The sequence below is a fragment of the Podarcis gaigeae genome (genome assembly GCF_964106915.1).
Source record: "Podarcis gaigeae genome assembly, chromosome: 3".
NCBI lineage: Eukaryota > Metazoa > Chordata > Lepidosauria > Squamata > Lacertidae > Podarcis > Podarcis gaigeae.
In genome coordinates, this window is record NC_139680.1 from 89299406 (window position 1) to 89312938 (window position 13533).

The 13533-nt window shown below is 44.1% G+C and overlaps 1 protein-coding gene and 1 long non-coding RNA gene across 2 annotated transcripts; both read right to left on the reverse strand.

Annotated features, from left to right (window-relative positions):
* Window positions 1-1607: 1607 nt before the first annotated feature.
* On the reverse strand, window positions 1608-13173 carry LOC310841515 (ankyrin repeat domain-containing protein 9-like). Its single transcript, XM_083732754.1, has 2 exons — window positions 11270-13173; window positions 1608-2047 (listed from the first exon to the last, which is right to left on the reverse strand). Exons 1-2 carry the CDS (start codon window positions 12140-12142, stop codon window positions 1988-1990), a joined length of 933 nt encoding a protein of 310 aa, XP_083588880.1. The 5' UTR covers window positions 12143-13173; the 3' UTR covers window positions 1608-1987.
* LOC310841702 lies at window positions 5439-8327 on the reverse strand. Its single transcript, XR_014562707.1, has 2 exons — window positions 5550-8327; window positions 5439-5506 (listed from the first exon to the last, which is right to left on the reverse strand). It is a non-coding gene; the product is annotated as an uncharacterized lncRNA (long non-coding RNA).
* Window positions 13174-13533: the final 360 nt, after the last annotated feature.

The following is a 13533-nucleotide window of genomic DNA, read 5'->3' on the forward strand; positions in this document are numbered from 1 at the left end:
GGGTATGATAATGGAACATGACTATGAACTCTAATTTCCCTGTTGATAAACTCCGGTTTATAGGAGACATTAAGCTAGGTGTGGCATCTAAGTTCTGCTCCTATTCCATCAGGAGAAGCTGTACTGGTGGGAAGGGACTGGCAGTTTTGGAGGAGTCATAGACATACCATCCCTGCTAAAGAGCACATTTTTGTTTGTGGACTTTTTCAGGGAGAAGGGCAGGGACCGAGCAATGGGAGCTCACCCCGTTGTGGGGATTTGAACCACCGACCTTCTGATCAGCAAGTCCTGGGCTCTGTGGTTTAACCCACAGCGCCACCCACGTCAGGGCTCTTAACAGCAGTGCTGGAAGACCTGCAAATGCCGAATAATGCCCAGGTGTAAGCAGGTAGAAACGAGGCTCAACATTTTAAAATAGAGCTCTAAACAGTGGTTCTGGAAGACTTACCAATACCCAGGTGTAATACTGACACCTAAGCCGTTACTAATATTAATACTAATGGAATAGAGCTCAGGAAAACATGTAGAATTGTGCCTGCTGGTTTGCTCATGTGTCTAAAGGAAGTAGAGGAATATGGGGGTGGAAAGGCAGAACCACCAACATGAATTGTCATCTGAAGGCAGAGCAGCAGGTCATGCGTCTCAGATCATCCCCACTGCCAAATGTTGAGACATTGTTGTGCTTTAAACATTTGTTTTTGCACCAAAGGGAGACCTTTGTGTTGATATACATTTGCCTTGCTTTGTATGGACAAGAGGAACAAACATCCTATCAGCTCATGAAGAACCTTCCATGGCCAGTGAGAACTGTTGGGTCAGTTCTGGGGTTGCCCTCAGGGAAGGCAGAGGTCAGGGAGTCCGGAGCACACGTACCATCAGCTCCCAGCTGGCCTGAGAGGACTCTCTGCATTTTATATACCGTAATGTGTTTGTTTTCGTGTTTCAAAATTGGCAGAAAGACAGCATAGAAATCTAATAAATGAGTGGACCAAGTCAGGAAGCACAGCGAAGGCACTCCAAAGTGTAGTATGTCCACAGCTTATGGCAGCTCTTATTATTTTCACATAGTAGGCCTTAGGCTAAGAGGAGATTGCACAAGCTTTGAATATTCTGCTTATGAGACCTGAGACAAACCTTTGTCTCTTGGGAGTGAATCTATTTTTCTTCTGTGGAGCTAACAGGTGTATTCCCGGGATAATTTTGCATTTTTTGAACAACGGGGAAGTGTAATGTGACCCTAAGCATGTGGATCAAGTAGTAATTCCCAAAAGATGTGGCAAATGCATTAAAAACAAGGGATAAGAGGATTTCCTCAGTTCCGTTCTGTAATTGATCTGAGATTACAGCCTTGCTTTGTTTCCCTTCCAGCTGAATTTCAGTTAGAGATTGGGATTTGGGGGTAGTGGCAGAACTGGGGCTGCACCTGGTATTCAAGGTTTTTTAATGAAAAAACACAGAGACACACAAAATTCCAGAGTTTGGTAAAAATAAAATAAATGCAGAGCATACAACAGCTGCCTTGTTCTCCCTCTCTTCCAACCAGTGTGTTCAACTCAGTGCAGTGCAGGATGGAAGAGGGGCTGGAAAGTCAAGAGCAATTATGGAAATAAATTTATTATTTCTTTATTTAAAATGAATGCTGTTCATTAAAACTCCCAAGCCAGTTTTACAACACATAAGAACCAATACAATAAAAAGTCCAATATAAACTTAATATGTACAGTAAATAATTAAAACACAGCAGCTAAATCAAATCAAATCAAATCACAGTAGCTGAAAAATTATCAGTGGCCTGATATGAGTGACTAGCAAAAGCCTGAGTGAACCAGAGTAGGAAGTGCTGAAAACTCAACAAGGTCATTTGCCTTTTTCCCCCCCAGTGGTGGGAGCCATGATGGAAAAGTCTCCACTCACTTGTAGCTGCCAGGTGGAGTTCCATAGGCAGTGGCTTGTTCTGAGATCTCAGCAAGTGGGCAGAGGTGTTGTGTCAGGTAACTGGGTCCCAAGTTATTCGTGGCTTCATAGGTCTAGCCTGGTAGCAAATATACTGGAAGGAAAACAAGTTCCAAAGATTTGAGTTCTGCTCCAGAAAACATTTCTAGTAGAGCAGAACCTCAAAGTCTATGGTGGAATACAACAGAGGCAAATTCTGCAACCATCCCTTATTTAAATGCCACGGATAAAGGCCTTAACTGTGCTCCATGTCATGTATAAATTTGCCCTGCTTGCCTTTCTCCAGTTTTGCAGAGGATTGCACATGTTCTTGTTCACCTCTCCTTGGAAACAGATGGGGCTAAAAAAAATGGAATGACTCAATTGTAAGCTGAGGGTAATCATGCCCATGGCAAAGATCCTTGGACCCAATTTTCTTGTTCCACCTTAACAGGCAATGTCCAGTTTTTGAGGAGGCATCTTTTCTTCTTGCTCCAAAATGTAGGGTTGCCATATTTCAAAAAGTGAAAATCCGGAGCTCCTTTTTTTTAAAGGAAAATCAGCAAAAACGTCACTGCTGGCATGGCTTGGCATACATCCGGATTTTCCTGGACATTTTGCCAATTTTTTCTAGGACACTGCTTCAGACTACAGATGGGAGATGGCAACCCTACTTGGACCTACATTGGTCCGTCTAGCTTAGTTTATTGCACACTAAAAAGTCAGGGTGCAGAGTGGGCTCCCCAGGCACAGATACACTACCAGCCGTACCTGGAAGTTCTGGGCGTTGAGCCCTTCCAGAGGAGTACGACGTGTTTTTCCAGAGATCTAAAAATGCTAAACTGGAGCACTCATCTCTGTGGTATGAGTGAAAATAATAATTCCGAAACTCAAATATGTTTTTTCCAGTAATGAACATATGCAGTTTAAAACAAAGGGGAAAGCAATTAACCCAGCACTTTAAATCCAACTGATAATAAAACCCACAACCAACTCAACAGGCAATAAAAAAGACTAATCCAATTTACGTTGGAGGTTTATTATGGTTCATTACAATCTGATAAAATAATTTTGCAATCGGCATAATCAGCATATTTTTTTATTTTGCGATATATACTACAATCTTTGTCTTTTAGCATGCAGAGGGTAAAAGTACAACCACATGGATAAAAGGTTTTTCCATTGTAAAACTGAGGGGGTGGGGGAGAGGCAGAGTCTAAATTACAAAATATGGCTTTACTTGATAAGTGGTAAAATGGATTTATCAAGATTTCATGTTATTCAGCAAATGGCAGCATGTGCCCATTTAAGCAAATACTGAATACAAAGGGGTAGAATGTATAGCTGAAACAAAGAATTGCAAATGTATGAAAATCAGCAATTTCCCCAGTTTCACTAGTCATTCTTTTCAAATTTGCAAAATTTCAAAATTTGAAAGCCAAATTTAAACGTGTGCTTCTAATGTGATCTTTTTTCTTTTAGCTCAGAATTTAAAAGCAGAATTAAATCCCTTGATCTTGGTTGGGTTGGGAACTCTGTTTCTCCAGCTTCCAAGCAGCAACAGATTCTTCTGAGCTTGCTCTGAACCACTCCTGTTCAAAATTTTAATGCCAGGAACATCAAACAAAGCCTTGTAATGTCAATCAGTATTATTAATATCATACTACTGACTGTGGGGGGCAGTGAGATTTGAGGGAAACGGTTATTTGCCTAAAGCAACCTAATGGCTAAGTTAAGGCTTGAACTAGCAGCTGCCTGGGCTAGAGCTCCTTCTCTCAGCCTCTACACTTTGCCAGTGCGGGCACCAATTATGCCTCAGGTAAGCGTGACAAATGCACAATCATGGTCCTACAATATTAACACAATGGTGACCAACGGGTTCTCTGGGAGAGGTGCCCAACTTTCCTAGTTACAGAATACTTAAAGAGAGATGTCACTGCAACAGTAGATCCTGACAGAAGATTTTAGGACTCTCTGCCACAGATGAAAAACATATGTGCATCATTTCCAAATTCTTTCTGGAGGAATCTAGCAGTTCAGTCTTTTGCAATGTTTCATAGACTTGACATCAAATTAAAAAAATTGAGATTTCTTATTCATGTATACAAATACATTCTTCCTCCCTCCCTCCTTCCCTCTCCCTCCCCTTGAAATTATTTCAAGAGTCCAATATGCCACAGGACATCTGCCGTCAACATTCATTCTGTTTGGTTACAAAAATAAACTATATTAATATTTGTCACCATACAAGTGCATGGACTTCCCCGCTTCTGGGTAAGCCCAAAGAAATGGACAGAAAGGCTTGAAGGTTGCTTTCTCAAGGTGCCTTCCAGATGCTTTGGGCTCCAATTCCCATCATCCCCTGTCTCCATGGCCAGTTGTTACAGATGGTGGGAATTGCAGTCCGAAACATCTCATGAAAATCATAATGGGAAAGGGTGATGGAATGGTTATTATTATTATTATTATTATTATTATTATTATTATTAAAAGCTGTCTGTGATGAGCAAGCTTTAAATTAGAGGTGACTAACCTGTGGCCCTCAAGGTGTTGTTGGACCACAATTCCCAGCAGTCATGATTCCTGACCATGCTGGCTGGGAATGATTGGAGATGGCGTCCAACAACATTAGAATAACTACACCCCTGCTTGAGTGAAACATTCACCAAATTAAATGCCAATAGACCTGAGGTAGACTTGGCTGTAGAATGACTACATTCTGGTACAGAAGACTTGCAAGGCATCAGGCCAGGGTTTCCCAAACTTGGGTGTCCAGCTGTTTCTGGACTACAATTCCCATCATCCTTGACCACTGGTCCTGCTAGCTAAGGATGATGGGAGTTGTAGTCCAAAAACAGCTGGAGATTCAAGGTTGGCAAACCCTGCATTAGGTTAAAATACTTTCCTATGACTCCATTCATACATAGTCTGGTGTGCCAGTGAAGCATGAACACCATTGTATTCTCACCGCTTAAACTGTGGTGCAGTCATCTGAGCAGGTAGCTGTTCCCTACCTTGTTTTCAGTGGGAGAGTGTATCAGCAGCCATCTGGTTGTATAGGTATGCCATACCTTGTGCAGCAACCATGCCTATGAGTGCTAATGAAGCAGATGTAACCCTAATGGTATCACCACCCATTAATGCATGATATGGAGCAAAGATTCAGAAATAATGAGCCAAAATAGACCAGAGGTCTGACGTAAGAACATAAGAAGAGCCTAAAGCCCTGCTCTCACAGTGGTTAACCATGGGAAGCCCACAAGCAAATCCTGAGCACTGCAGCACTCTCTCCATCTGTGATATCCCGGAAGCTGGCATTCAGGCATATAGTGGAAAATAGCCATCATGGCTAGCAGCCATTTGGAAATGCCTTGGAGCAATATTTCAGATTTTTGTCAAGCGGATGATGGCAGCATTGTATACAATGCTGAGCCAAATTTTCTCAACAGGCTTTTTTCCCCCATGTAAAAATAAAAGAAAATCTATGGCTTTTTTCCTTAACCCCCTAGGAAAAGGAGGCAGTTTTGCAGACTTTCCTCCCAACATTCTCCATCATATTTGTGGGGGTCACCATCTCACCTCTACTCACCCCCCCACACACAACAAAACAAGCACACACACACACACACACACACGGTTCCAGGGGCATTGTTGGGGATGCAAAATGGTGGCTGGGCTGTCAACACAGCTGCTGCTATTGTGACTTGCAGTGGCTGTGAAAGAAAGAAAAACTCCCGGGGGGGGGGGGAGCTGTACTACTGCCTCTGTGAAATGTGATGGGAAAATGGTGAAAGATTTGCCCTTCCCCTGCAGAAATTCAATTGGATTCCCTCCAGTTTCTGTGCTGAGGGTGGAGAATGTTGACAGGCTATTTGTGTACACAGCTGTAATAAAAAGTGACAGAGAATTACAGACTTGCAGCAAGTGACCTTTGGCTCCTCCAGTCCAACCGACTGCTCCATGCAGGAGCTGCAGTGCAGGATTCCTAGCAGATGGCTGGCCAGACTCTGCTTAAAGACCTTGAGGGTCAAGGGTTGGGTTAGCAATAACAACAGGCAGTGTTGCAAAACATTTACAGGTTGTCTGGAAGTAGTACGTACTGAAAGTCTATCCCGTGCCCTTGCAGTGGGAGAATGGGCAACTGTGCCACAGTAAGGAAATGCTAAACTACTTCCCATGTCTTAATACAGGCTTGCCATACATCAGAAATATTCCTGACCTGTCCTGTTTTTTTGGCTTAAAAAGTGATGTTGGGGGTAATTTTGCCGAAGCGGAAAAAGCACAATGGAAAATGCAGCAGAAACAGCTCCAAAAAGCTTAAAATCACTATTTTTCAGGGAGGCTTCCTAAAAAAATAAAAAAATAAAAAGCTCAAAAATGTTGGGGTCTTCCTAAATAAAAGCTCAACAGGAATTTTAGCTTTTGAAACATGGCAACCCTACTTAATAAAAGCAAGTATATGTGCATTTGCAATATATGCATTGCAGAAAACTGCAATTTAGTTTTTTAAAAGCTGAGCTCAGAGCCAGCTATGGTTTATAAAGTAGGCACTGAAGCTGTGCATTTAACAACAGCATAATGTACAGATACTAGGTAATGATGTTTGCTGTCGTGCTGCACTTAATAAGCTGCTACTAGACGCACAAAGCCCTCCTTCCTCTGCCCCTGATCAGTTGGCAATCTCATTGGCAAGACCCATAGGAAATCGATCAAGTAGTAGCCCTTAAGATGGATTATTTTTTCCACGATGCAGAGGGACCTGCACAATCCCATTAAAACAAATTGTTGAGAGGTTTTTCTTAGCCATGGGCTAGCTAGAATTTTTCTTTTGGGATCTCAGGGATACAGGGTCATTAGATACCCCATACTGGGTTCTGGGGATGGGTAGAGATTCAAATGGATTGGTACTGTTATTTTATGTTAGTTTCATCTCACTAATAATGAACGACCCATTCCCTCAAAGTGTCCCTATTTTCCAGAGACAGTCCCAGATTTACATAAGCCGACCTGGTTTCTAATTTGATCCTGGAATGTCCCGATTTTCCTTTAGGACATCCCTATTTTCACTAAAGAAATGTTGGCGGGTATGGCGTTATGCGACCCCCAAACCAAGGAGATAAATAACCATACAACCTTTAGAAGACCTCTGAGGCAACCCTGTATAGGGAGGTTTTTCAATGTTTAAATTTTTATTATGTTTTTATATAAGTTGGGAGCTGCCCAGGGTGGCTGGGGCAACACAGTCAGATGGGCAAGATATAAATATTATTATTGAATATGATGTCCCTATTTTCATCGGAGAAATATTGGAGGGTTTCCAGAATATTCTAACCCTAAAGTTCTGGCGTTTCACTCTGTCACTCTAGAAAGCAAACCCCTACAAATTTTATCACCAATGATACCCCTGCCCAGTTCTGATGTAGCTTTCTCAGGCTGCTGACTTGTGCCTGAAAGCAAACAGTGGCCTCTATTCTGTAACTCTGCAATCTTCCATTCTCTTCCCGGTCTAAAAGTACGCTTCAGCTCCTCTCATCAATGGCCATCAGTGACCATGGATTTCATCCTGAACCTCCTTCAATTTCATCCTTGACCTTTAAATCTGTTTGAATTTGGATTGGATTTTTTTAAGGTTTGGTTCACTCGGGGAGATTTTATCCGGTCGAAAACAGTGTGCAGATATCTCCCTTGTGGGATTATTCCTAAATAGCGCTTGCTTAAAGAGTGCCATCCTTGTTCCCATCTTTGCTGACATCCAAATTAGAAGCTGCAGCTGCAAGAGGAATGAAAACAACACCAGACCCAGCCCTTTCCCCACAGATTTCAACAGCTGGTGTCTCTTTGGCGCAGGCTGCGGTCCAGTCCCAACAACCCCTCTGTTGTTCTGTAGATCAGTCACAGTGGATAGCGGTTCCTTTGTTCTTATCCTGACTTTGGAGGCTGCTGCAAAGATATGGTTAGACACACCTCTAAATCTTCTGTGAGACTGGCTTAGCAAGCGTATAATACTACCCTAATCATTCTCCCTTCTGTAAGAAGGAAGGAAACTCTGAGCAGCGACAAGACTGCAAAGTGAACAGCCTTCACAGTTCAGGGAATTGCTGCCAAATTTGTCTGCTGTGGCTAATACAATATGGGGCGAGGGGGACAACAATTTAAAGGCTGTGTCATTTTCCAATAGACTGAAAGATTACAGAGGGTCTTGCATTCAAAATGTTTGCTAGGATAGGGTGCATATACTATAAAGCAAGATAATTGCTAGTATTGCGTGGGGATATCTCAGATACATTTTCCCCTATCATTTTTCACTGAAACGAGATTTATTAGATTGCCTGCTGCAACATGGTTAGATTTATTGATGTGGGCTTTATTTGCAATTTGATTATTATTTTAGCATTGCTTGAAAAACACACATTTGTGCGTTGGTTGCCTAGTTCATTTAAAACATTCTTTACTCTGGCTGGCATTTAGTTGTGTTGTCTGTGTGGCTGGTTGGCTAGAAACTGGTTCTGTTTCGCTGTATCAGAAATGTACTGCAAAAGTTCCCTAGATGCCTCTCCTTTATGTCCCCCATAGGTGAGGGGAAAGCTAAGGCAATCCTGTGAACTTCAAAATGCTGAAAGGAGGGTCCCGAGGATTTAATCATGGAAAGGAAGAGGGATGCTGAACTGTCTGGGTTTTGTTGTTGTTTTGTTTTTTAAGGTGCTCTTGCGCCCTTAACAGCTCTATGGCAGAAGTTTGGCAGGCACAAATTCTCAGTTTGCTGCAGGATTATGTCACAGAGCTGGCGGGGGGCAGGTGCTGCTGTGCTCGTGTCCTCTAGACAGGCTTCCAATAGGCATTTGGATGGCTTTGAGAACAAAGTGCTTGGCTAGATTGGGGCATTTGGTCTGATTTGTCAAGTACCTGTGGGGAGTCGCTAATACCAGAACGTAATAGGAGATTCTTGCGAATCATGTAGGTCTGTTCAAACCCACTGGCTCTAATAGAACACATAGCTTACATTTTGTTGCAGAGGTAAATTTCAAAGACTGAGATAGTATCCTCAATATGCCTGGCGTGTGCTAGGGCACCAGCTCCTATGCATCCACTAGACACAGCAAAGACCTGCTCATTTGTTCACAAGGATGAAATTGCACAACTGTTTCAAATTCTGAGTCTTCTTAGGCATTTACATTAAAGGGATAGCTTCTCATTGCCCATTATCATGGAATTTGGACCTATCTGTGAAAAACAGGTCAGCTTTCTACAGAGCAATGGTTATTATCAAGTCAAGTTGCCTTAAGAAAAATGCTTTAGCCCCGTTTCCAAAGTACATAGGATCGTATGAAGCGGCCAGATACTTAATCAGACCACTCGGTCCATAGAGCTCAGCACTGTACTCACAGACTGGCAGGGGCTGTCCAGGGTTTCAGAACTTGCTTCTAAGCCTGTTCAGGAGGAAGCAGCTCCCCTCCATTTCCATACGAGTTGCTTCCCAGGAAACATGCTTAGGGCCAGGCTCTCACTCAGGACTGGCCCCACCATAAGGCAGAGTGAGACAGGTGCCTCAGGCAGAGGTGGGGAGCGGCAGCTACACAACCCACCCTGCAACCCCTAAGCCAGCCTGCTGTCTCCAAGTGCAGTGGAGGCTGCTCGCCTGGCACCTGTGTTGAGGTAAGGTTCATCTGCCAGTCTGCTTGGCTTTTCTTTGTGGAATTCAGAGGTTGTTGGGGTGGGAGGAGAGAGCATCTCATTCTTCTCTTTCCAGGAAAGCATCAAGGTCCATCCCTGGATATCAGTGTTCTTCTGGCCAGAGATGGCTTGCTGAAAACAGCATGTGATCCAAAATCGGAGGAGCAAACATGTGTTGCCCATCTACAACATGGGCATGTAGGGAACACAATCCTTTCTGGCAGAGGTAAAATGAACAAATGAACAAACAAAAAACCAGAAACCATGCACCTGGAGCTACAGAGATTGTGCACCTTGAAGGAATGCTGATGGGCCATTATTTAGGCAGGTTACATCAGTGGTCATGGTTGGGTGGGGGAGATAAGTTGGGATGGACAGAGAGGCAGGAGCAGCCTGTCTACAGGCAAACAGGGCAAACTCTTTGGTTGATGATGGTGACCTTTGTACATTCACTCACAAGGTCTCATCCTCTAAGGTGGGCAGGGTCCCTTTTTCCTAAGTCAAAAGCCTTCACACTGGCTGGGACTGATGGGAGATGTAGCCCAAGACATCTTGGAGGGGGAAGGCCACCAGCATTCTTTCTCAGCAACTGCAAGGATCGCAGTGCATTTCTTGCAGGGAAGGGGGGCATCAGCTGTCTAATATTACATTGCTTCTTGCAGTGAAAAAAATACAAGCAGCCACTGTAGGTCTCTAGCATTAAGGACCATGCCGCATCTTCCTTTGTAGGCATGCTCACTCTTGAAACAACAGTGACACTGTGAGCAGAGAGGAAAGGGGAGGGTAAGGGTCTGGCACATTGTGATGTGTCGTGGAAATTGGTCTTTCCCCTACAACTCAGCTTTGAAAAGGAATTCCATCTATGTAGGTTTCATTGGGTCCTTTCCATCACACTACGAACCTACCTAGATTTTGCTAGAAAGGCTCGATGTTTTAAGGTGACACAACAGAATCCTGCAGCCAGAGGGACTCCTCGCCACTGCAGCAGCACTGAAGGCCAAGACATTTATGATCATAACTGCTGATTCATTATGCAGCACTTGAGAAAACTTAAAAAGAGTTCCTACTTTAACCCCCACCACATGCTCCCCTAACAGCACAGTGATCTGGTAGGCTGCAATCCTGCATAGAGTTATGATCCTTAAAACTCAGTGATGTTAATAGAAGCTAAGGCATCAAGCAATGTACAGGATTGGGACCTTGGTCCATATAATGCCCTGTGAACAACAATGCAAAACCTGGGTAATTTACATAAAATTCAAACAATAAATCAGGAATGCTGCTACACTGATTTCGGTAAGCAAAAGGTACATTCAGTTCAATGTAATATTTTCACATGCACGGAATGGGAGGGGTTTTTTAATCTGAAAAAAATAGAGAGAGAGATTTCATTTGACAACATATACTAAGGCTGGGATTTTCAGCGGCATCAAACAGTAGCCCAGATTTCGATGCCAATTCAGTAATAACTGGGCAGCAAATCCCCCTAAGGCAGCAATCCTCCTGTGACTTACTTGAGAGTAGTCCTATTTAGCTCAAGTGGAAGTGCGCTGGGGGTTTGGTTTGTAGTCTGAAGCACCTTTGAAAACCCCACCTGAACAAATTACACAATTTGAATGTGACATTTTTTTTAAAAAAAAGCATAACATCATGGAAAAACATTTACCATATTTTTTGTTGGGTGCTGCTTGCCAAAGCGAGGCAGGGGCTTTAATGCCTGAGGTATAGGAAGTTCCTGGATGCTTTTAGGGAAATGGGAGGGTGGGAGAGTCTGAAGGATGGTTTGCATAGCTTGCAGGTATAAGGATGCAGGCATGTTCCCCACAAGGCTATTGAACTTGTCCTCCCCTAGCAGAACTGCCCAGTGCTCTGGGTGCTCCTGCAGCACCTTCCTCATCTTGAACCGGGGGCTGGGCATGAAGAGCAAGAGGTAATCGAGGCAGAGCTTTTTGGACACCACGTTGACTTTGGAGTCCCACATCTGCTCCAAGATGACATCCAGCGGTGTCAGTCCTTTGCTGTCCTCTATCCTGGGAGAGGCCCCGTTCCCCAAAAGGATCAGAACCGTCTCTGACCTCAGGAGCTCGCAGGCAAGATGCAGAGGGGTCTTTCCATCTTCCAGGTGGAAGCAGCCGGTTCTGTTGATGTAGGAGTTCAGGCTGGGCAGCTTGTGGGAGATGCTGATGATCAGCCCCAGAATGTCTCTCCTGTCGTAGGTGACAGCCATGGCCAAGTGAGGAGCAGAGGAAGGGCAATAGCAGAAATGTTCCCCGGGGACTTTGAGAGCCTCCTCCGGAAAATGAGACAGCAGGTACTGGGCATAAGGCAGGTGGTTGTGCACCACGGCGTAGAGCAGGGCTTCGGAAGGGGAATACGTCCTCAGGCTGGCATTTTCTTCCCAGTAGAAATACTCCATAGTCCTCATGTCTTCCAGCATCCAGACAGGTTTGTGATCTCTGACAGCTTGGTAAAACATATAGGATAAGAACTTGCAATGCCTGCCCTGGTCATCCTGTAAGCTGGCCTGGTTACTGGCCATGTCTCGGAAGTCCCGATGGTGAACAAGCCCTTTTGTGCCAAAAAGGGGTGGGGGGTGGGCTCCACTTGCAAGCGAAGGCTGATGTTCAGTTTGAATGCAGATTCCAGAGGCTGCTACAACCTTCAGACTGTCATTGCAGCAGCCTGGACTGCACTAGCCGGAATGCATAGCTCTTTCTCTGACGGGCTGTTCATCTCCACCCATTCATTGTTTTCCCTTTCTCACTGCGGCTGGTTTTGTTGAGGTAAGCAGAATCTCGCCAGCTCAGTTAACCATTGCCATGCAAGCATGCAGTAAATGCAGTCGGTTCTCTGTTCGGCGCAGGTTAATGGGATACAGATAGCTGTGATTTAACAGCCGAAGAGAGAGCTATTTGCAGGGGACTATAATTAGCTTTGCAAAAGGAGCAATTTTCTGCCTGCAGTCAGGACCCAATCAAAGCTACAATAACTATTGCAACAGAGTGTGTGCTCCTAGAACTGTAGGGGCATGTGTGTGTGATGTCACTTATACGCATTCTCCATACAGATGCAGTCCCTCAATGGATTAATCAACTATAGTTACTTTATATTTTAAAAAGTATATACCATATTCATGAAAAGTATCATTGTGGTTTACAACAGTTATGCATAAAACCATGTGACAAAAAACAAAAATGTTAAAATCAGAAATCAGCTATTGTGGAAATGTGTATTCTTAATTGCCTGCATAAACCTGACAGAAAAGTTTTCAGCAGGCATTTTAAAATTAAAACAGAATTCGCCTGCTAAATCTTTAATGAAAGAGTAATCCACAAAACTGGGCTGACAACACGAAAGGCTCCGTTTCTTGCTGCTGTCAAATGAACCTTGCCAGTTTGGAGGATGATCAACAACACTCCTGCAGATGATCTCAGGGATCCAGCTGGGCTATAAGGCTTCAGGTGGTTCCTAAGACAGCTTGGACCTAAATTGTTCAGGGCTTTGTAAATTAACACAAGGATCTTGAATGTGACTTCTAGTAGATTGACAGATTGTATGCAGGCTGAGACCCTACTTACCCGCAGACTGTCTCGCCAGAGTGGTGCATACTCTGGTTATCTTGGACTACTGCAACATGCTCTATGTGGGGCTACCTTTGAAGGTGACCTGGAAACTACAACTAATCCAGAATGTGGCAGCTAGTCTGGTGACTGGGAGCGGCCGCCGAGACCACATAACACTTGTCTTGAAAGACCTCCTAAATGGCCTTGGCCCAGTATACCTGACGCAGCATCTCCACCCCAATCGTTCAACCCAGACACTGAGGTCCAGCTTCAAGGGCCTTCTGGCCCTCACTGCAAGAAGTGAGGACACAGGGAACCAGGCAGAGGCACTGGCAGAGGAAGAGGAGTGCGGGGGGGAGCACATCGC